This window comes from Mustela nivalis, assembly GCF_964662115.1.
Source record: "Mustela nivalis genome assembly, chromosome: 13".
Taxonomy (NCBI): domain Eukaryota; kingdom Metazoa; phylum Chordata; class Mammalia; order Carnivora; family Mustelidae; genus Mustela; species Mustela nivalis.
The window spans coordinates 9,258,196-9,282,151 of NC_139032.1; the positions used below are offsets into that span (position 1 = coordinate 9,258,196).

Consider the following 23,956-nt stretch of genomic DNA (forward strand, 5'->3'; position numbering starts at 1 on the left):
TATATTTAAAAGCTGGGAATGCAGACGCCCTGGCTGAGAAGCCAAGGATGTTCTGCCTCCAAGTCCAGGAGTCCTGGGGGATGTTCCTCCCCGCAAAACGAAACAAAACAAAACAAAACAAAACAACAATAACAACAAAAAACCAAAACAAAGAAAAAACCCCACTTAATCAAAAGGACAGTTTCACATTGTCCCGGATGTAGAATGCGGCAGGAAATTTTCTGCTTTGCTGGCTTCTCATGGAGGGGGAGGTCAGGGTTCTTACTTTCCGTTTCAATCGTGACCACGGTGACGCTGGAGGCCGGGGGCGTGCAGAAAGCCCGGTGCAAGCAGGAAAATGAGCCCCTCTGCCCGCGCGTGAACTTCTCGGCTCTCGTCCCGTCTACGCCTCTAGGCATTGCTCTCTCTGGCCAGCTTCAAACTGAAAGTGGGGAACGAATGTCCGGTGAGGCGGTGGGGCAACCAGCAATTGATCGCTTGAGGTGACAATAATGCCCTTGTTCTCCCTCAATTAAATGGGGGAGAGACTCCGGCGCGCCTCTCACAGCATCCCCCGTAGCCAGCCTCTGGGGCGTAGGGTCGAGGGCACCGCCGCGCGCGGACTGGGGCTGGGGCGGGGGTGTTGAATAAACACGTCTGGCGGGCCTGGAGACAGGGCTGGGCACAAGGAGAGTTAAGGACGGTCCTGTCCCCACACCATTGGACAGTGGGCAGCCTGAGGATCGTTAAGGGCCAAGGCATTCTTAAGTAAAGGGGGCACAGACCAGCCCTCAGGCCCTGTGCAGACGGCAGGTGCTACTGCTGGCTCGGTGCTTCACGTTCTCGAACTTTCGAAACCATCAGGGGCTCACGCCTGGGCGTGAGCACTCCCACTCGCGCAGGTGCCTCAGACCCCGTCCAAACACTGGGCCGTGCCAGCCGCCAACCTTTCGGGGTGGGCTGGGGGGTGTCGCTCCAGCTTTACTGGAGGGGCCCACGGAGCGCCCACCTCTGCCCCGAGCTTCGCAGGGGAAAGTGGGAAAGCGCATCCTCAAGGCGCTCCCCAGGAGGACAGACCCCGGCCCGCTTCCCCAGGAGGTCCTGGGCAAGGCCTCTCCCTCCTCGAGGGCGTGAGGGGGATGGGGCTCCCGGGCCCGTCCGGACCCCCCACCCCCACGCCGGGCAGCAGGGCCCGGGGTGCCCTTGGGGCGCCGGTGCTGTCCCTACAGCACTTTGTCGAAGGCTCGCCGTGGGCGGCCTGCAAACCCTGTCTGCCTTCTGAGCGAAGGGGGAAAAAATAGCATGTCCTCCCCAAAGGAAAATGCGAGCAGCGCGGGCCGAGAACATCCTAAAGACGTTTCCCCTGAGCCTTCAGCCTTCAAAGCAGAACAGAAAGGCCACGGAAATCTTTTTAGGTGCTCTGAGCAACACCGAAGGGGCATGGAAAGTTTCTTTTCACCGCTGCTCGCTCTCGGGGCCTTGGTTCACTCCTTCCCCGGGACCAGCCGCTCAGCCAGGACACCCTTCGCCCCCCGGCCTCCCCTCTCGCCCCGCGGCCCCGGAACTAAGTCCCGCGGCGGGGGAAGCGCGCGACGGCGCGGGATTCCGGGAAAGACGCCCCCAGCTCAACGCCGGGGGCCCGGGGATAGTGGGAAACGGCGGGCGCCACCCACGCCCCAGGGGTCCTGGCGGCGAATTGCACGCACGGAAGGCCGGCCAGAGGCGGGAGAGTAACGCTGGGAGACGCGGGGTGGCGGCCTCGTAAGCGCCCCACGCCCGGGCCTAGGCCGGGACGCTCGGCTCTCACCGCCAGCTCCGGAGCCTCGTGGGCGGGGCGACTTCCGGGGCGCTTGGGGCTCCGCCCACCCAGCCAGCGCCCCGCCCGCTGCGCTCTTCGCCCCGCCCACCCGCTCCGGGCGCTCCCCGGCCGGCGGGGCCGCCTCTCCGAACCCGTGGAAAGTCAGCGGTAGAGAAGGGAGGGGAGTGGGCGAAGTCGCGGCTGAGCGAGATCGCTCGTGTTTCTGTGAAGGGGCGGCCGGCAGACAGGGCCGAGAAAAGTCCCTCTTTCCACCCGCTGCCTTCAGGCATTTTTTGAGTCGCGTGGCCCTTTCCACAAAGCTCTTTTAATACAACTTGATGCAGAGCGTCAAAATGCGGGCGGTGTGCGCGTACGTGTGAGACCGGTCCGGCTCCGAAGTTCCCGGGAAGCCGAGAGGGGCTCGGTTTTTAGGCGTGCGCAGGCATCTAGGTTCCAGAGGTGCGAGGGAGACCGTGATGACGGCTGGGCGGGTCTGGCTCACGCCCCTGCCCCGAACTGCGGTTTCGCGCGTGGGTTTCGGAGCGCGCCCCCGCTATGGCTATGACTGTGGCAGTGGCTGTGACAGCGAGGAAGCGGTGTCATCAGGGTCGCCCCGGGCGTGTAAGGCAGCTTTCTCTGGTGCCCGAGTCCTGCAGCTCATTAGGATGAGTGCAGGGGGCACCGGAGTGGGGCGCCGCAGATAGCGGGGGGGACGGTCGCCTCGCCCGAAGCCCCTGCAGGAGCCCGAGGTGGCCTTGGGGAAAAGCACGCGTTTCGTTTGTCCACTGCCCCACGTCGCGTGGCGGCAGCTTACCCAGCTCCCGGGAGGGGAAGGCTCGGTGAGCCTGCCTCAGTTTCCCCGCGATGCAGCAGCAGAAACTCCTGGAAAGGTTCAGGTCTGTCCTGAGCCAACGCCAGACGCACAGGGGATGCCCGACATGCCCATACTTGCACACGCGTGTTGGGCACACTCGTACACCGCACACTCCATGGATATAACGCGAGGAAGCGGCCTTGCTGTTACAGGTCTCCGTACAAAAGGGCGCAAAGCTTTAGAAAAGTGATTTAAATACATGTATTCAGATAGGGTTAAAACCGAGCCACAAGCCTTCCTTCTTCGCTCTACCTCGTGTTCAGAATTTGCCAAGTTCCTAACGCGGAGCACCTGCCGGGCCAGCCTGACTCCCTCCCTAGCCGTCAGAAATCACCACCACGCCGGGAGGAGTGGACCTGGGGCCCGGCCTTCCCGCCAGGACTGCCCTCCTGGGGGCAGGGTAGTGCAGGGTTCAGAACCCGATTCAGCACTGGGCACTGCAGGCCAGAGGAGTCTCTCTAAAGACACGAGCTGCCCACCCGACCTGATCCTGAGACTTGGAAACCGGAGCCCGGCCCAGGGTAGAGTAGGGTGGGTGCCCGGGGCCTAGAATAGGCTGGGCCACGTCTTTGACAGCGCGCTGGCCATGTTTCCCCAGGCTCCCCTGACTTTTCAGAAAGGCAGGGGCACTTAAGGGGCAGCCCCCACCAACCCCACGGAAGGGGTGTGTACAGCTTCTCCAACAAAACCACCCTGCAAAATTCTTGTGTTGGGGTTCTCTTTAGAATGGCTGAACTGGAAGAGTCCTGGATCCGCAAAGCCAGGATTATTTTAAAAAATGTAGGGGGCCCGGGCTGTGGGCAGCAAGGGCACGAAGTATCTTCAACTTGGGAAAAGCCACCATGAAGGCCTTGGGAGGCTGCGACTGTGCCGCGCACCCCGCAGCCTCCTGGCGACGCCTTCACAATAGCTACAGCCGCCCCGAAGGGCACACGGCCCGCAGTAGCAGCGGCCTGACAAGTGTGATAAAATGATCTTCCTTAACTAAACTCGTAAAGCACTGGGCAATAAAACTCAATCTTCTGTAAAATCCAATTAAGTCATTATCTGACTGATTGTATCTTTAATTGAAAACAGAAGTGACAGTAAATTTCTGTGATATATCAGGATCAATCGATACCACTATACGATTCAGCCCCAAGAAGTGATTTATAATGTCAAACCTATATAGGTAACTCCACATTATTCTCTCTAAAACCACTGGTGGATGAAATTAAGAGTAAGTGCATTTAATAAAAAACAAGATGGTCAGGTTATTGATTACAACAGACGGGGGTGAAATCAAATAGATGTTTTCAAAGCACAGAGCGAAGAAAATACAAGTAATTTCTTTTTTCCTGTTTAATACCGCTCACCAAATATACACACAAGGAAATTCAGTCATCAATAACATTTTTATTTCAGGTACAGCTGCAACTACACAGAACAATGAATTTTTTTCCGACTAGTTTCATTTCAGGATGGCTTCTGTTACATAAGGAAGTACTCCACAAGCAATTTTTAACAAAATAATGAACTCAGAAATCCGTAGTAACTTTTAAAGATGTACTTATTTTCAAATCAGATTACAACCTAAGGTTACAAAATAGTCTAGATTGCATCCATTTTTTTCCCCCTGTAGTAGAAAGAATGTGTAGGATAAACTCTCCTGTTATTCTAGAAACAAACCCAGGAATTTTGTATTGCTGAGGTTACTTTAAAATGTTTTGTTTTGAAATTATACCCTTTATAGAAAATGCAGTGGTTCTTTAGGACTTTAATGTCTTTTTCCAACTGTATTTCAATCATGTTTTTGAGTTGGGAGGATGGAGGAGAGCTTGGCTTTTCCAACAGCAACACAAACACACAGTATTTCCAATTACTCTGACCTATAGATTTCTAGAACAATCACTAAGTTTGCGTTCTTCTTCTCACTGGTCAGGCACTTGGCTAAATTTATATTTTTGCGGTTTTATTAAAATACTAAAATAGAAACATCTAAGGCACCTAAGATTTCATTTTAAAACCAGAAGTAATATCTAATTATGACACATTTAGATGCAAATGTACTCCCTGACTTTAGTGAATTATTGTATTTTTTGAAAACTACATGTAAACCAGAATCATGAAAAATGGGGGGGGGGGGGGATACTACTATTTAACTCCATGAACAAAGCACTTAGTTCTTGCAGATGGTACTCAAGGATCCTAAACTATTCCAAATGTATTTTAGCCTCTGGGCTAAGCTCTAAGGAGTATAAACCAAACACGCTCTCAACAGTTAAGTCGACATGAGTCAAGGCAAAATATTAACAACAAACCCCGTGTCTAAATGGAATAAGCCTGCTATTCCAAGTGAAGGAAACCGCCAAAGGCACCAGGCATCATTTACTCGTCCTCTTCGATGACGGGAGTGACGGCGAAGCTGCTGGGCTCGGAGGCAGACTCACATTCAAGCACTCCCTTTGTGCTCTCGTTACTAATAGGAGAGCTGCTGGAGAGGGAAACCAAGCCAGAATCTTGACTGCTGGGCGGCGAGAATACTGGGACGTGGGGAGAGACAGGGAGGGAGAAGAGTGTTAAAAGTGGCTAGTCTTTCCGCATTCAGTATTCAATTAGGTTCCAACAAAGATAGAGGCACTGTGCATTTCTATTCTGAGTTGAAAGTGTTGTTCTAGGCACTCATTAAAAACTCCAGTGTTTCTTTAGGAAAACACACACACACACACACAGTATTTCTGCACAACATCTATTCAGTTATCTGAGTTGAAGGGGAAAGTTAGGTAGCAGAGTTCTGAATTTACGTGCATAAAGAGGAAAATAAAAAAACCCAGTCTTTTCCTCTTTCCCCCTCTGCAGAAACTATTTCCTCCCTTCACGGAACCCCTCCCCTTTATTCAAAGGACGCTAATAGAACTTGTCTTGTCAAATGATCCGTCTGACAAATTACCCCAAGCAAGGCTCCGGGCATGTGTTCTACCGTTTGACAGGTAACCCTAAGTTTTCCAACATGTAGCCAGCGAAGGTGATAGATTAATATACCTGGTGTTCCTCTTGGGACTTACAGGGCCAAACACTTGCTATTTACGTAACTTTTGAAAACTAAAGAGTTTTGGTTTTTTTTTAACTATAAAAACTTAAAGGAATACCTTCACTAAAAGAGGAGTCAGGTAGAGATTTTAAAAGCAAATCCGCGAATGTAAAACTCTACTAGGACCTGACATTAAATATGAAGGATGGTAATGCGCAGAGCAATTTCTGCAACCTTACAAGCCACAGTAGATACAAAATTTAAGCAAAAGGGTCTCTGACCTTCTTAACCTTAGCCGAGTTCAGACCCACCCCCAGAACTCCCTTCCTGCCTAGAGTGAATGTAATTAAGGGGAAGCTGCAGTGGTAATTTCTCTCCTCATTAACTTCCTGATTGGTTTCAGCCTCAGGATTCTGCCGGGCAGTAGTTTGTCACCAATTCCAAATGGCCAATCGTTAATACTAATGTTTGTGTAACTAACTGCCAGCATCTGCCACGGCTTCTTGTACAACAATAATGGTGAAAGGGTACATTAGTGCTCCTGTGTTAATTCAGTCTGTGTTCATCAATAGGGAAATCTATGATGTAATTAGCAAAATGCACTGGGAGCTGAGTGCTGGAGTCATTTGTAGAGAACTAAATCATAGTAGAAGCTGTACCGAGTCCTGATGTGTTTGCCATCAATACTTATTATGTTTAGGATTTAATAAGGTATATTACCATGCTGAAAAGAGACCTTTTTACAAGAGAACACTATTTACGCTTGTTATGGGTTTGGAAAAGGTTTGCTGCAGCTAGTGGAACCACACAGAACTAAAAGAACAGAGCTGGGATTTAAGAGGCAGACCTTGAACCATACCACTAGACCAACTTATTTCAGAAAGCCCCTTTCTTCTCATGTGACATACAGATGGACAGACAGAAGGACAGAGAGTTTTATATGACTACCTCAAATACCTCCAATAAGGAAAGGCACAGATCTGAGAACTTAGTGAGTACATCTGAGAAACAATTAAGGCAATTTCCTGACCAGCAACTATCTTTGATATTGATAGTATTTGTTTAGTCATTTAAATAAAAAGCAAGAGTAAAAGTGTGTAAGCTCTGTTTTAAAAAAAAAATTTTAAAGTAGAACGCTGTTAAATGTACTTTACAGTCACCAAAAAGCATACACATGCTTATATAAATACATACGGCAACCAAAAGCCCTGTGAGCCTACGACATCTGAAGCCTTCATCTCACTGCAGTTCATAGAGGCTAAATTCAAATTTTCAATGGATGCAAAGTTCCCTGCAAATTCAAGATGATTTATGAATGCCGCTGTGTGCCCAGAATGCTATATATATATACACACCCATACACACACATACACAAAGCAGCAGACTTTGCTCTGACATCTTGGTCCCCTACACAGATCTGGACAGCTAAGAGCCAACTGCAGAGTCCATGAGCTGATCAGCCCACTGCCCCATCCCACCTCAAACCAGTGACAGAAGGTCCTGTCACAAGCAACGGGGACAGGAGGGAGACTTTACTGCCCACTTCCTGCATGCCACAAACCTTACCGAAGTATGTAATGCTCCAACCATTCAAGGGAAGAATTATTCTCAAGGGGTGACACAGGGGACCTTCTGGAAGCTGAAGGGCAGTGTGGCACCAGCTAGCTTGACCCGCGGTCTCACTCTCCCTGCACCGTCCCCCACCCTTGGGCACCACGTTTAGTGACTGCCACGGAAAGGTCCTAGTCTCTGAGCTTAAGGAGGCAAAATACCTGACCCTTGTCAGACTCAGGCAGCAGCTAGGAAGGGGTCAGTGAGTGCTCCCCTGACATGTCCTGGGCCCCCAGTCTGCCTCCTGCCTTCGGTCCCCCTCCCCATTACCCCCCAGCCCTACACCATCCACTCACAGTTAACTGATCTGTGACCGAAAAGGGGAAGGGCAGGAATTCTGCCAAAGGAAGAAATCAGGGGATAGCCCCCTTTGCCCTCAGTTGCCTTGTGAGTGTTTTCTTGGGAAGTATTGCCGAGCCTCTGGTTCCAGAGACACAACAGGGTGTCACCTGCACAGACAGGGGCAGGGCTGCAGCCGCCTTCACGCGTGACTGCACTCCAGAGAAGATGCAAATAAATGAACGCAACCTGTTTTGAAAAATGCCAGTATTTTTCACTCTCTATGTTGTTCTTACTTTTGTCGAGGCTTAGCAGAGTCTTTGAAAAGGGGACTGCTGAGGTTCAGGACAGTATTTGCTGAACTTAGTTAGTGTGGCCCCTCCCAATAGTAATTACAGTAAAGATTTCCTCAGCATTCTCTTGGGAGAAAAATGTCCAAACCCTATTTTACTACCACCCTCAAAAGAACCCTCTCCATTTTAATGCAGCTTCATTAAATGTTGTTGGGGGAAGAGTAATCATTCACTACTATAAATTATTCTATACCAATTAAAAATTCAAAAGTCAGAATTATTTTGTGGAAATGCTAATGCCTTGTGTCAGTGGGACTGTAAGAAAAGGTACACTGTTGGTAGCACTAGAAATCGGTTCAGTCCTTCTGGACAGCAATCTAGGGACATGTAATAAGAACCGTAAAACTGTTCATACCCTCTGACCTGGTAATTCCACTCTGGGGAATTAGCCCAAAGAAAGAATAATTGGCCCAGAGATGCTCAACACACAACTATTTGCATCACTGAAGATGTTAGTGCTTTGCTTGGGTGCTGGGGGGTGGGGGTGGGGGTGGGGATGGGGATGGGGGGCAGCTGGGCTTGGGGTAGGGGCTGAGGGGGGAAAGCAGCGAGCATTCACAGGCAATAAACAACTCAGGATTCTGCTACCCTTCCATAGATCACAGACAGGCTCCCAGCATTTCCCAGCATTCCCGAAATGGAAGAAATGACTTCTGGACACCGAAGTAGAGACTAAAAAGTAAGAAACAGAAAAACCCCCTCATTTGATTTCTTGTATGTGTTTCAATGAAAAGTGGGTAAACCTCTTCCAGGCTGACCCTCGATTAAACCAGCAAGCCCAGTATCTGTTTTCTCTCAAGTAGCCTGTTTGTCTAAAAAGCTAAAGGGGCTTTCTTTTACAATTATTTAAAAACAAACAAAAAAATCTTATACGTAATCACTCTAATCAGTGCTGGGAAAAAAATTTTTTAAAGATGATTCCAGCGATACTATCTATCTTACTGCACTCCCCTCCTCAAAAAAAAAAAAAAAAAAAAAACCCACCTCAAGAAAAAACAAAACAAAAACCACTCTAACTGCTAAATCTTTCAACATTGCAAAGACCCCTGACTTTTAACTTGAATGATCTGTTGGAAGTCAGTGGGCTGGAACGAATAATTCTCCTCCAGTGATGTGAGAAAACAGGATATTCATGCTTGAGAAAAATTTTCTTCCTCTCTCTGTTAAATGCTGTTAAACGCCCACTAAGAAACCATTTAAAAATAAGAATATGAGTGGCACTCCTCAATTGTTAGCAGCTCCACGCCTCCATGTGGACAGGAAGAAAACAAAAGTGCTGGCCTCTGGTCTCCTGAGTTTGCAGGCCTCAGAGTCTGATGAAAAGCTAATGAAAATTTCTCAAACAACAAATTCTTCCGCTCCGTGATAACTGCCGTGTTTGGAAATAAAATCACGTCCAATCAACACCACTTAGCAGATATGTAATGTTTCACAAAGGGACTCTTTTCCACAGTGGCACTGCTGCCCTTCTCACTCACGTCTAAAATAATTAGGATTATCGGAGCCGTCCAAAGCTTGGCAGGTTCAGTCTGTACTTTCAAACAGCATTAATTCTTGGCACTTGGAACAAGGGATAAAAGGTAAAGATATGAATGGAGATCTTTATTCAACCCGATCTATCACGGATTAGCTCATTCTTTTCCAGTTCATGCCTGCACTCTAGTTAAGGGCAGGGCTAAGCTGTAACTGATGTAATTAGAAACCACAAGCTGAGAAAAATAGCCCTTTATTAATCCCCCCCCTTTACTATATATTTGCTAAAAAATATATATATAATCTTTGAAACAATTAAATGTGTTGTTTTTTTCCACCTACGTGTACTGAAAGGGCAGTGGCAATGTGACAAAGAAGGGGCTGTTAGGATTATGTTCTTGGAAACACATCTTCGGGGCAGCGATAAAATCCAGGCCCCATTTTGAGAGAGGCCAGCTGTGCGCTCTGTGTGCTGCGAAGTGGCCCAGGCCCTGTACAGGGGGTTGCTGAGGCAGGAAGCAGGCCCACAGCAGTCCTTCTCCCCCCACAGCCGCACCATTACTGTGCCATTACGGGACGGCCACTGCTAAAAACTAAGTGACCTCGCAAGAGAAAGAGCGTATTTATGCACTAGTAACAGTACCTCTGTCCCTCTAAACGTCGTGTATGACACGGATCCACAAATCCCAAAGTTAACACCGGGACAACTCTTTGGTTCTCAAAATCAGCAGGAGCTGATCCGGCAGCCTGCAGAAGGGCGGTGCAGAAGCCTCCCCCGGGCTCACAGCCTGGCCTGCCTGTGGCTGCAGCTTGCTCTCCTACTGCTTCAGGAAGTCAGGGACAATACACCAAAGCCACTCCCTTACTGACCTACAAAGTCCAACAGAAAGGGAAGAATCGTTTCTGGATTGTTTTAATATAGCACACAAAAAAGGAACCTGGATAGCTCAGTCGGTCAGGCGTCTGTCTTGATCCCAGAGTCCTGGAATCCAGTCCCACACTGGGCTTCCTGCTCAGTAGGAAGTCTGCTTCTCCCTCTGACCCTCCCCCATCTCATGCTCTCTCTCTCTCACTCTCTCTCTCTCTCTCTCTCTCTCTCTCTCTCTCGAGTAAATGAAATCTTAAAAAAAACGGGGGGGGGGGCCCTGCCTGGGTGGCTCAGTGGGTTAAGCCTATGCCTTCGGCTCAGGTCATGATCTCAGGGTCCTGGGATCGAGTCCCACATCGGGCTCTCTGCTAGGCAGGGAGCCTGCTTCCTCCTCTCTCTCTCTCTCTCTCTCTCTCTGCTTGCCTCTCTGCCTACTTGTGATCTCTCTCTGTCAAATAAATAAAATCTTAAAAAAAAAAAAAAAAAAGGAAGAGCGAGAAGGGACACCATTCAGCCTCTTACCCCTCACCCCCAACCTGGGACCCAGGTAGAACCCTCTGGGACCAGATGCCCTCCTCGGCCCCCACCACCACCCCTGCAGGACAGACAATCCTGAATTAAGGCATGGCAGCCTCTGGGGCTCCCCATTCCTTGTTTATTCCTTAGAGGGGGGGTCAGAAAACTGGAGCGTCAAAGCAAGCCCATGAATAAGCAAAGCGCCCCGACAACAGCCCATCCGGATGGGTGCTCAGTGTCCCCAAGGACTTTCCTGCTCACCTTCCCAAAGCCCCCTACCCATCAGCAGTGGTGATACTGCTGGTGGCTCCCTGACCCCGAACTGACTCCTTCATTCCTGAACTCTCTCTGAAGGGAACAAGTGTGCACATGAGGGGTTCACTCCTCATCACGGGCCCAGAGACTTCTCTCACCCTGAGGCATCACTCTGGGGAGATATACCATCCACACGTTCACACTGCCTCACTGGGTTTTCACCAAAATATACTCGGTCTTAAAACCTACATATACTGTGGCTTTCACTTCACTTAGGTAACAACCCCCTGAGATGAATCCTCACACTGGGCAACTCTGCTCTACTTCAGTGAACCAGACACTAGGCTGACTCTGAAGAAATCCCCTGTATTACCTGGGGGATGGACAGAAGCATCCTGTGCCTTGGTTTCCCCATTGTGACATGAGGCTAACCACAGGCTACTGTGCTAATTAGTGAGTAACAGTAATTAGTTTCCTTATTTCATTGGTCAGTAGTCTAAGTCTCGGTGTGTTAAAGTTAGAAAGTTCTTGCTTGTGGGGGTGTAGGAAGTCACGGGGGATTTGGTACAAGGTCTGCTTACATATACACGTCCCTTCCTGACAGAGGGGAATGAGGAACACACTTGTACTTCACGGGGCCTAGAGCCTGCCCGGGGTGTCTCAACCAACCTAATCCTCACTTGGACAATAGGCCCCTTGTGATATAAGCTCCTGGGGGGGTGTGTGTAACAGGATGGCTGGTGGCAAATCAAAATCAAATAGCAGAACGTCTGTGGGCATGCTTTATAAACTATACAAAAAATAATGTTATCATCCAACGATCAAGGAAACCATCCCTTCAGACAGTAGTATCCGGAAGCAGGAAGACTCTCTTATGTTTGAGCCTAAGTTTGTCTAAGAGGTGGGAACTCTGGGAAGTAGTGGGCAGAGGCATTCCTGCTCCAGAAGTAGGGTCTCCCCAGTTTCCAGTCCACAGTCACTGGGTGCCCGGAGCCCTGAGAATGGAGGCTTGTTGGGGCAGCCTGAGTGGATCTGCAGACAAAGGCAACAGGGCACAGCCAGGAGAAGGTGGGCAGGCGTGGTCATTTTCACACTTTCTCCATGCCTCAGTGTCCCTGTCTGTAAAATGGGAATAGAATAGAGCACTTAGGATAGAGGTTCTACGTACACTGGTGGGGCCCCATAAAGCCCGATGCAGCTGAAAAGCCCATGTTCAAAACACATAATGTGCCACGATTTGGTGATCCGCACGTGGGGCCTGGCCACAGCAGCACCTTGGCACTATCTGGGCTCCGCCCCTAGCACCACTTCCCAGCCTCCCGCCTCCTCTCCGCTGCCCTCAGAGGCCTCTAAGAGAATGTTCCAAAAGACTGTGGGATCTGACATCAGACACTAGCACCTCAATAAACAGTCTGGGTTTCTTTAATTGTCAGAGGATTTATAAAGAATAATTATGTGTCTCACAAAGCTGCTCTGAGGATTGAGATGATATATGACAAAACAGCCTGTAGACTTGATGACTCTACACACTTGTCAGTCATTATACATCCCCCCCACACTGAGTCTGAAAACTTCAGAAAAAGTGAGTGAGTCTATGTACGCCGCTGTCTACACAGAACCAAGAAATTAGTAAGGCTTGTAGTAACACTGGTTGAGAAAGGGGAAAAAAATGACATCACAGGTCAAACATCCCTCAGTGTTCTCAGATGGGGTTCAATTCTGATGTAAAGGAAAGGAAACTTGTATTTTGTTCATCTTTTTTTTTTTTTTTAAAGATTTTATTTATTTGAGATAGAGCAAGAGAGAGAGAGAGAGCTAGTGGCAGAGGGAGAAGCCAGATCTCCAACATGGGGCTTGATCCCAGGACATGGGGATCATGACTTGAGCCAAAGGCAGAGGCTTCATGACTGAGCCACCCAGGTGCCCTCTTTAGTCATCCTTCTTTACACATCTGAAGACTGACAGTTAAATTCCAAGTTGAAAGCCGAGCCTGTTAGTCTGTGCCTTCTATTGCGCCAAGCTCAGCACCAGAGTCACAAGTAACATTTCCCAAGGTTGTGCCCAGGGTCCAGAAACGGACTCTCAGCCAGCGGAGCCCTCAGGCCTCCTCGTGGCAGAAACAGGAAGTCGGCCTACAATCGGGAAGACAAACATCCGGGAAACTGAAACAGACTGAGGACAACTACCATCCATGCTCTAGCACCGTGCGGGGCACACAGCGGGTGTTTAATAACAGATGAACGTGTGGGAAAGACCACGGCAGTCAGTCTTCGCAGGACGTTGCATAACCAAAGGACAGGGCTCACCCACACACCAGCAGGAGAGTCGCAGGCCTACTGCCAGTCTGGGAGACTAGAGTGTGCACGGGTTTTAGGTGCTTCCGTCTGGGTGTGTCCTGCACAGACTCCAAGCAAAGCCAGGGCACACACGTTTCTGCAGAAAGAAGCCGCAGCAAACACACCCTGGGTCAGGCAGTGGATCTGGGATCTCAGCCTGGACCAGGCCCAAAGAGCATGGCTCCTGGGGAGCACATGGGACCCTGCTCCCCAGGGACTCTGTAATGTCAACATTACTTGGGTCCACGAGTAGTGCCTGACCGTGTGTATGGGGTGTGTGTGTGTGTGAAACACGCGGCTGCAGCTGCAAACACAGTTGAAACACACCCATGATGGCATCTCAGAAACTAAAGCCGACCCAGCAAGCAGGATGCTCGAAAGTCATCTCTGGAGTTGATTTCCCATTCGATCCTGGGACCTGAGAAAATGGCAGGAATCAAACCCAGGACGCAGGCTGTGTGTGGCATCGATCATGCTAAAAAAAAACTGGCCTGGCTCTGTTCAGATGCTCTGTAGCAACAGAAACATTTCACAGAGCCCTGCGGTTTTCTGTGCACTGAGAAGGAGGAAGGGTCACAGATGTTTCAGCCTTAAAGGGTAATACGATGCACCTTGTGAAGGCGGAGAAAAAGGACTCGAGTTTTGGAGGCAACACCTCTGCCAGGAGGGCAGGTCCAAGGAGGCAGAACCTAGCACCGGAAGGAGCTCAGTTTCTGACTAATCCACCAGCCTGTGGCCTGCCTTTCACTTTGGAATCCTATCATCTTCCATAAAACATATTCTTTCACAAAACAGTCTAGATAATCTAGTTTCAGCCACATGCTTTTGTTATTTTTAAATTTTTCTTATTTTAAAAAAAAATGATTGTACTTATTCATTTGAGAGCGAGCGCATGAGAGACAGCACTAGCAGAGGAAAGGGGGCAGACGGAGAGAAGACCCCACCCGGAGCAGGGAGCCTGCCACAGGCCAGGCTCCATCCAGGACCTGAGATCACCACCTGAGCCGAAGGCAAACACTTAGCTGCCTGAACCACCCAGGAACCCCTAGCCACATGGTTTTAAAGAAGTTCTTCATTTAGAGATATCCTGACACTTTGCTATTGAAATGGATATAAGAGAAAGTCTGTGAACCATTTCTCAAATAAAAGTCGTATAAAATTTGCAGCTTATAATTCAAAAGTAAATATTGTGCCCCAAATGGTGTGTTAGAAGAAGGGCAGAGGGTGGTGTCCGGTAAATTATTTCATCCTTACTACCCGGGGACTCCGTCTTCTTCAAAGGCAAATACATAGCCTCAGGCCTGATAGCCCCAGTACTGGCTATCATCCCATGCCAGCTTTTCCTCCTCCTTCCCAGCTAGCATTACAGGAAATCTAAGACCAGTAATTATTAATATTTTCCTCTGATACAGAATAAGGAAGCAAATGCCAGGATGCATCTAAAAAAAATACACCAGATGAAATCAATCAGGATAGAAAATTCCAGGCATTTCCGGACAGGAGGATACATGCCTACTCAGAGCCACACAAGCTACTTTACCACCTGAATACAACACGGCCATCGTGGATGGACAAGGTAAGTTCAGGTTACAGGAGCAAGAACACACTATTTTGGAAAAGTTCATGCTAAGGGTGAAGAGAAGTAACAAAATAATAGCACAAACTGTACATTTTTCCAAAAGACAATTTCTACACGTACCCTAAGACCCCAAAAGCTAAAGGAAAAAAAGGAAATTCAATATACATATTTCTTTTTTTTTTTTCTAAGACTTTATGTACTTATTTGACACAGAGAGATAGAGCAAGAGAGGGAACACAAGCAGCAAGAGTGGGAGAGGGAGAAGAAAGTTTTCTGCCGAGCAGGGAGCCTGATGTGGGGCTGGATGCGGGGCTCGGTCCCAGGATGCAGGGATCACGACCTGAGCTGAGGATAGATGCTTAACCACTGAGCCAACCAGGCGCCCCTCAATATATGTATCTCTGATATTAAATTTTTATGTAAAGTACCATCTTTTCATTTAGCCCCCAGGAAAGGACTTCCACCTTTTCCATGGGTCCAGTTAATCTGTGAATGACAGAAGGCATTCGGGGAGCCCAGTGGCACCCTCTCCCCTCCAGGTGTCTGTGGTATGTTTTAACTGTTTCAAGAGAGAAGAGTTCCTGTGTGGCAAGGATTTTAGTTTCCCTTCAAGACAATGGTTTCCTGGGGCACCTGGGTGGCTCAGTGGGTTAAAGCCTCTGCCTTCAGCTCAGGTCATGATTCCAGGGTCCTGGGATCGGGCCTGGCATCAGGCTCCCAGCACCTCCCGCCTCCTGCCTGCCTCTCTGCCTCCTTGTAATCTCCGTCTGTCAAATAAATAAATAAAATCTTTTAAAAGAAAGAAAGAAAGAAAGAAAGAACGAACGAACAGACAGCCAGCATTTTCCTTTTTCTCCTCAACTGCATCCCATCTGAAGCCAAAGCTGACAGCAGCCTGCACCTGGAGGCTCCACAGCATGACTCTCTCCAGCCCCGTGGGGTGAGACGCTCCTGCCCAGGGACAGCTGCTGCTGGTCCACTGAGGACAGCTCGGAACTGAAGGAAACCAACCCTGGCAAGGAGTTACCAAAGCACGAGATAAGTTGTTACTTTACTCTTCCTTCCTCTGGTCAACAGGCTGGTTTCCCTTTCAGGATTTAGTTTTTGGTTTTGAATTTTTTTTTATTGTGGTGAAACACACATAACACAAAACATATCATTTTAACCATTTTTAAGTGTACAGCTGAGGGGTACTAAGTTTAGACATGTTGTTATGTACCTGCCATCTCCGGAGCTTTCTCATCTTCCCAAACGGAAGCTCCATACCTGCTCACGAGGAACGGTCTTTTCCCTCCTCCCTCAGCCCCGGGAACCATCCTTCTGTCTGTCTCTGTGAATGTGACAAGTCCAGAAAGCTCCCATCAGTGGGGTCATGCAGTATTTGTCCTTTCGCAGTTGACCTTGTTTCAGTACACATCGTGTCCTCAAGGTTCATCCATGTTGTAGTGTGGGGCAGGATTCCCTTCCTTTTGAAGGCTGAATAATATTCCACGGTGTACAGATACTTTGTTTACCTGTTTGCTCATCCGTGGATGTGAGGGTTGTGTGTGTCACCAGCATGGTGAATAATGCTGGTGTGATCGGTGGTGTTCAAATTATCTGTTCAACTCCCTGTTCATATATCGTTGGGGTACAACCCCAAAAGTGGGATTGCCGGATTATATAGTAATTTTACATTTAGATTTTTTTAGGAGTTGCTAGACTATATTCTACAGCAGCTACACTGTCTGACATTCCCACCAGCAATGCACAGGAGTTCCAATTTCTCTGCATCCTTGCTAACACTATTTTCTATTTGAATAATAGCCATCCTAAGGGAGATTTGGTCTTTTTTTTTTTTTTTTTTTTTTTTTTTTAAGATTTATTTATTTGAGAGAGTGAGAGAGAGAGCACACAAGTGAGAGGGCAGAGGGAAAGCGAGAGAGAATCTCAAGCAGACTCCCGGCTGAACATGGAGTCCGCTACAGGCCTCAATCTCATGACCCTGACGTCACAGCCTGAGCTGAAACTAAGAGCCAGCCACTTAACTGACTGTGCCACTCAGGGACCCCGGGTCTTTTTCCTATTAACCCCTTCCCTCAATTTCTCCCCACACTTCTTAATGCTGACTTACTGTCCTGTCTCCACTGTATTACCACCAAAGGTGACTGAAGAACTGCCCTCACTGTGCACCAGCTGGGTTACCCTGGTAAACTGTTGGCCGTCTTATTCCCAGGCAAGTTTTCTTCAGGTCACCCATGAGGTGCTGATCACCGCAGCCCAGGGATGCTCCAGTCCCCCTGCCTCCCCCAGGAGCACTAGACACTGGACCTTGCCCTTCCCCCTCCACGTTCCTCTGTGGCTCTCCCAGCTTTCTCTGCCTTCCATCTCTTCTCTAGCCTCTACCCTGCAGGCTTTCTCCAAACTGCATGATTTGTCTCCCCCTTGCCACACAAACTTTAAATATTACCTTCTTGCAAATGACTACTTCAATTTGTATCTCTTGCCCGATTTCTGAGAACTACTTCTGTATTTTCATTATCTGCTGGACATCTCTACCTGATTAACTCCCTGCAGTGTAAATTCACAATGTTTAAAAGTAAACCCACCATCTTTCTTGGGTCCTGAGTCCACCCACTTTACCTGCTCAGGCTCCAAGCCTCAGGATTACTTTAGGAAACTTCTCCCATCACCTTCCTCCTGCCTCTAAGCACTGGCAAAGCCTTGCTTATGTGAGCCCCATGGAGCTCTTCCACAGAGCTCACCTTTCGGTGACCCCATCCCTCCACTCCCCAGACTGGATCCCACGCTCATCACCTTGTAGCTGATCTGCTAGCATCTGGTTGTCCTGCTCAGGCCTCTTTCTTGGACTTCACCCAGGATGGCCCCTGTGCTTCCAGAGGCCCATCACCTTTCCTCAAGCAACACCTCTCGTGGTATCTGGAAACGTCCAAACCTGCTGGCCTGGCAACTGAGGAGCAAGCGGATTCCCCACATCCCCTGCAATGGACCATGCTCCAGACTCCTCCCACTCCCCACCCTGCAGACCCAGGAGCATTTGATATGAACTCGTGCTGATCCCACTGTCCCCCAATCTCCACAGGTCAAACCCAGCTCAAAGCCACTTCCCTGGTCGCTTTCAGCAGAAACAATGCCCAGGCTACTTTGTTGTGGCCTTTCATGTGGTTCTGTCACTTCCACCTTCCTTTTCCCTTCCCTTTCCACAAAATTGACCCAACAACTCTCCCCATAGAATAGGGTAGGGGGCGCCTGGCTGGCTCAGTGGGTTGAGCATCTGACTCTTGATATTGGCTCAAGTCTTGACCTCGGGGTTGTGAGTCTGAGTCCCATGTTCGGCTCTGTGCTGGGCATGGAGCCTTGTTTAAAACAAAAACAAAAACAGGAACAGGGTAGGATCCACTTCGTATTTGTCTTTGGGGCCCTTTGGTGGCCACCAGTTCAAAGTCTTACATCTGGTAAGTACTCAACAAGCAGTGGTTGATGAAGAAATGAGAGAATGAATAATTCACTGGTTAAAGCCAGCTGAGCTGTTTCCTGGACCCCAAGCAGTCATGACTGGCATGAGAACAATGGCCCAGAGGCAGCTGTCAGGACAAGGGCAAAGGGACGGCCGCCGGCCCCACATCCAGGAAGGGGAAGGGAGCCAGGAGAGCTGGGAGTCCAATTATAGATGTGACAGTGAACCCGAACTCTCAAGAAAAGTTCAGCATCCTGAAGGCAAGAAAGAAGAGAATCCATTTATAAACCTCCCTGTTGTCAGATGGTGGGAGGCAGGAACTTTGGCAACAGCAGGAGAAATGATCAGTCATTTGGGAAATTCATTTCTGTGAAATAGCTGATTTCTCAAGGACGGAGATTTAATGAGGCATCATAAATCAACTTTTTCTTTTTTTCTTTTTTTTTTGGGGGGGGGTGGTGGGAGGGAACAGAGGGAGAAGAAGAGAGTATCTTAAGCACGTCCAGCCCAATGCAGGGCTCAATCGCATGATCCTGAGACCATGACCTGAGCCGAAATCCAGAGTCAGATCCTCACCCACTGTGCGACCCAGGCGCCGTATATCTACTCTTAAACTCAGTCCTGGACAGCGCAACTTCACTCTGGACAATAACCAAGATATCAGAACAATGAAACTGGAAGGCAGGAAGGCATATGGGCACTTGTTTTCTCTGCAGTGAAAGAACCTTATGAAACTACCACCTTCAAGAAGTAGGTAATGTGGTGCCATCAGGTAGGTTTCGGAAAGACTGCTTTTATTATCGACTGACTGAAGATGTGAACACCACAATAAATCGGCTTCATTCAGCAGACCTACAGAGAAGCTGGGCCTCAACATGCCTCACAAGCAGCCCTGACACACACATCCGCAGAGGCCAGAGGTCAGTGTGCAAAGCCAGTCTCGGCTAATCTCAGAGATGTCTATCTTCCAAACCTGGAAGTCTTGGAGATTCAAGTCTGTAGTCTATCAGAATAACAACTAAGATAAAAACAAAACAAAACAAAAAAAAACCAAAATACCCCCACCTTTCAGCTTAAAAAAAAATGATCAACAAGAAGCATATAAATTTCACTGACTCCGAGTAACCCACAGGGCAGCGTTCGGTCACAATATAATTGATTTCGCCCTTAATGCTACTGTTGAAAGTCTTTAAATGCCCCAGCACTGACTTCAGCCCACACACTCCTCCTTGAGCCCCATTGCAAGTAGATCAGGTATTTTCACACTTGGTTCATCTTCAGTGAAGACTGTAATTAAATCTTTAATTTGAAAACAAGAGTGAAAGTCCAGCACTCTGCATTATAAGCTGCCCTGGGAGCTTGGAGCAAAGAACAATCAGGTAACGAATGGTGACCTCAGCTCCTTCAAGCTCAAGCGATCTGCTAATTTCAGAAGGTACCAGCTCATCTCAATAGTCACCAATTTACACGTGGAAGTGCTTTCCATAGTCACCTGTCCAGCCTCGTGGGAATCAGAAACGTTATTTAAAATTGCAAAAACTGTCAAGTTTATGTGCTGCCTGGCCTTTTGATGACACCATCATTGTTAAAGCATAAGTTTCAGAACACGTTTTATTTCACATCCAAGGGGTAGGAAGAGTTCTGTTAGGGAGCTGGGTGTTCTCAGGAAGGCAACGACTTCTGGTCCTTTTTACTTCCTCAGCCACCTCCAGAACTTGCTGAAACTCTTCTTAAGCAGAAGGCAAGGCAGTGTGGTGCAAACCGGTTACCTAATTCTTAAGAGTATTTATAAGCATCTACTCTGTGCCCTGCATGGCAGTAGCCACAGGGAATAGGGCCATGAATAAAACCAGTCTCTGTTCTCATAAGGAAAATGCCAGGCACACCTGTAACCAGAGACACCTGGGACCGGATTCCAGCTGGGTCACTTACTGGGGATGTGACCGTGGGAATAATGTGACAGCTCTGAACCTCGACTCCTTATCATGCATTAATGAAAAACAATAACGTTAAAGCCTGTTGCAATTAAAAAGAAAACAGACCAGTACTCGGTCGCCATGAGTGTCCCCCCCCCTTGCTCCTCTCTGTAGTAAGAGAGCAGATAAGCAGTACGGGCTTCAAGTGTACACTGAGGCATGTGAAGCAGAATCAGGAGGAAGGTGCGGTTTTCTTCCCCATTCTGTTTGTCTGATCCTCTGCGTCTCTCTCACCTGCTGGCACGTCTTCTCTGTTGTTAGGAATCTGTGGGCCCTGCCCCCTTCCCCGGTCTCCCCTCTGCCACATCACCCCCTCCCCTTCACCTCAACCCGCTCCAGAAACAGTTCTAGCCATTCAGGAACCACTTGGAGCTCTTAACAAAAAGGTCCCAAGTAAACTAATTCATGAGGTAAATGCAAGCTTCACGCTTTGACCCTCTATGTGAGTGTTTTCATTTTCTTGGCACTGCAGGGATGTCATCTGGGGGCAGGGAAAATCTCTAGACTGCTGCCTATATGGCTCAATACCCAGAACGTACTATTATCAACTGGGTACATCCTGAGTGCTCTTTGAGGAGGTCAGGGTTTTGTACTGTGCAGCAAAGACGCACTTGCTGAGCGAGGTTCTGGCCCGCGCACAGCCGGTGGCCCCCTCCGGGAATGGAGTCACAGCCTTTAGAGAGTCTACGGTGAGACACTCTCCTTCCTGGAGCTTAACGAGAATGAAGTCCTATGGTGAGCCAGAAAACCATTGGTATTTTAAGAAACGAAGTTAGAAGATAATTGCTTTCCACTAAAAGTAACTGCTTCTAGCACTTCACCGGACACTCCAGAATCCTAATGAAGTACTTGTCGGAGCATTGAATAAAATGAACTTCTCATTATTTTTGTTAGGAAGTGGTGTTAGTTTTCACACTAAAGCAGGTAGAATTGAGAGAAAAGGAAAAGACACAAATATTAACATTAGCTAACCACGTGCTTGGGAGGTAAGGGGAAAATTTATCAAGCTAAATCAAGGTCACCCATTTATGTAAAAGTACTTAGAAGCTTCTGTGTCAAAATAAGCTATCAAATGCCAAAGGACTTAAGTTTGTTAAATGTGTTTAACAAACATGTATTATTTTTGTAGTAATAAAAAGTGATATAAAAAGGCAGAAAGGAAGGATAAGAGGAAATGAAAGAAGACAGAGGCCACGCTGGAAACCAACCGCGCCGCCACGTGAACCGTAGGAGGGAGCTCTCTAAGGAGCACAGGCCGTGGACACTGGGAGATGAAGCAGGGATTTTGAGGAAGGCTGGACCCCTAGCCTCAGGCACGGGCTGAGTGCTGGCCTAGGTAAGCAGGCCTGTGAAATGAGCCTCAGCCCACATTATTTATTAGTATAATTATTAATAATAATCACTATCATTCACTGAGGCCCTATTGTGTTCCTGTACTTTGCTTATCATCTGAACAGAACACCCTTTGGGGAGGTGGGTAGTAATAACCGCACTGGGCACATTTTACAAACTGAGGCCCAGAGATGGTGATTAACATCCAAGGTCACACAAGCGTGGAATGTCAGAGGTAGAATGTCCTCAGGCCTTGAACCAGGTCTGACTACCACAAGGCCACAGCCCCCACCGAGCGGATTGCGGGCTTGCTGTCTCTGCCCGCCTACCGTAGACCGCACCCGGAGAGCCCGCTGCCTGCCGGCTGTCCCCTTCTACATGGTCACAAAGTTGCTGCCTGAGTTCCTTCCCAGAAAGCCACAGTTTTGCTCAAAGAGACACCTCTGATGTCCAAGCATCACCTGAGCTGGAGGTCTGCCTTCTGAAAATGAATCCAGGAAGAGGTAGCTACCCCAGGGACCCCATTCCCACATTTTAAAAATCTGTTTTCCAAGCAAAAGAGATTTCAGGAATCCATCAGGCGATTTGGTGGAGTGAAAGGTTGGGGACAATTTACCTGTTTGCAGCTGATTGTCAGATGCTGAGTGTTTCAGAAAATGAATTAGGAATCACTTGGCAGAACCCTCCATTCTCTTCCAAGGCTGCCTCCTGCTGAGAGCCTTGTGGGCTCCAAGCAGCAGAGCCAGAGGGGACAGTATGCCCTGGGCCAGCAGGGAGGCTACCAGGAGCCATGGAGTGAGCACTGACTTCTACCAAGATCCCCGGCACCTCGGAGCAGAGTCTGACACAAGCCTAGGATCTGGGAATCTGAGAGCTACCAGACCCGGATGTGTCCAAAAAGTGTTCAAAGGATCTTATTTTTCCCAAATTACATGTGCCTCAGGAGAGGAGAGGAAAGGCGGACAACAGACCCTTCCTAATGTAAGCGCTTGCTTTCCCCCGCCTCTAATCTAAGAGCATGTCGACTGCTCAGCAAAGTACACAGGTGAGCAAGCAGGGGCAGGCAGACACCAAGGCGGGGACACACCCCCACAGACCTCATGGTCCCAGCATGTCCCCAAGCACGGACAGGCACAAAACAGCCGAATTCTGGGCAGATCCACAGAGGTGAGTGTTCAGGATAGGTAAGTAATTCTCCAGTTCCAACCCTCATGAGCTTTTGTGAAGTCAGGATGGAGACAGGGAAAAATGAAGCACGTCACCCCGGCAGGCTCTGCACCTCACGGTCAGCAGTATCAAGGCTCCTGATACATCTAACTGAAGTGCCACAGCGCCCGACCGGGGCCAGCGGGCAAAACCTATCCATCAATGAAACTCACCCAGAGTCCTGCTCAGATTAGAGACCAGAGCGTCAGGAAATGGTTCATGGTACAATAAATCATTCCTGGATTCACACAACATCTGTCCTTAAAAGCAGGTCATCTTTGGGGCCTCAGTTTCCATATCTTTAAAGTTCGGAGGTTGGGCTCACTGACTTGGGCCTTTTCTCCCAGAATGAAAATTCTGTGTTATGATTCTCATTGTGCTACCATTTCTCAAATCTCTGTTTCCTTTAAGTTCTAAAGGGTTAAATGCCCCAAAGTCAGTTAACCGAGTACAAAACAGAGCTGGGGAGTTTAACATCAAGTGGTTACTTCCGAAGCAAGGAATTAAGACCTTTTCTCCCCTAATAAAGACATAAACATTTTCTGTCAATAATGGATGAAGTAAGTTCTTTCCAATCACTGGGATTTGGCCATTAAAAGAGATGTTCAATCTCTCCAACCTTGTGCTGCTAAAGAAAGTGGCTTCAGGTGATAGGTGACAGTGTCTGCCTCAGAATCCAACACTGATCATGTTATGAGGACTCGGTGGAAACCGCATCAGCTAATTTCTTCACAACCAGTCTCCTAACACTACTGGTTCTTCAGTACGCTGATGGATGGACTCAGTCTGTGAATCCAGTTCTCGAGGACTGTCAACCGCTGCTCTTGTGGGACTCTCAGCTGTCGTCCACATGACCTCTTGGGCCTGGACACACACCCCTTAGCTCAGCGAGGATGTATCCTCAGCCTCTCCTACAAAGGAGACCGTGCATTTTCAGCTGCACTGAAAACACAGTGGTCTCTACACCATGTCAGCAAGAAGGCAGGTGGGAGCACTTCCTCCTTCCTGTATTTTGGGCTGCCTATTAGACTGGGACCTCTAGTGACAAGAAGAC

General features: G+C 48.6%; 1 protein-coding gene across 4 annotated transcripts in view; it reads right to left on the bottom strand.

Moving 5' to 3' along the window:
* Positions 1–4,026: 4,026 nt before the first annotated feature.
* DMRT1 (doublesex and mab-3 related transcription factor 1) overlaps positions 4,027–23,956 on the bottom strand; it is a 107,305-nt gene continuing 87,375 nt past the window's right edge. For all 4 annotated transcript variants that reach the window (XM_082696627.1, XM_082696628.1, XM_082696629.1 and 1 more), the window contains one exon: positions 4,027–5,173. In XM_082696627.1, coding sequence (XP_082552753.1) covers positions 5,019–5,173 — 155 coding nt within the window. In that variant the 3' untranslated portion in view covers positions 4,027–5,018. The remainder of the gene's footprint in view (positions 5,174–23,956) is intronic.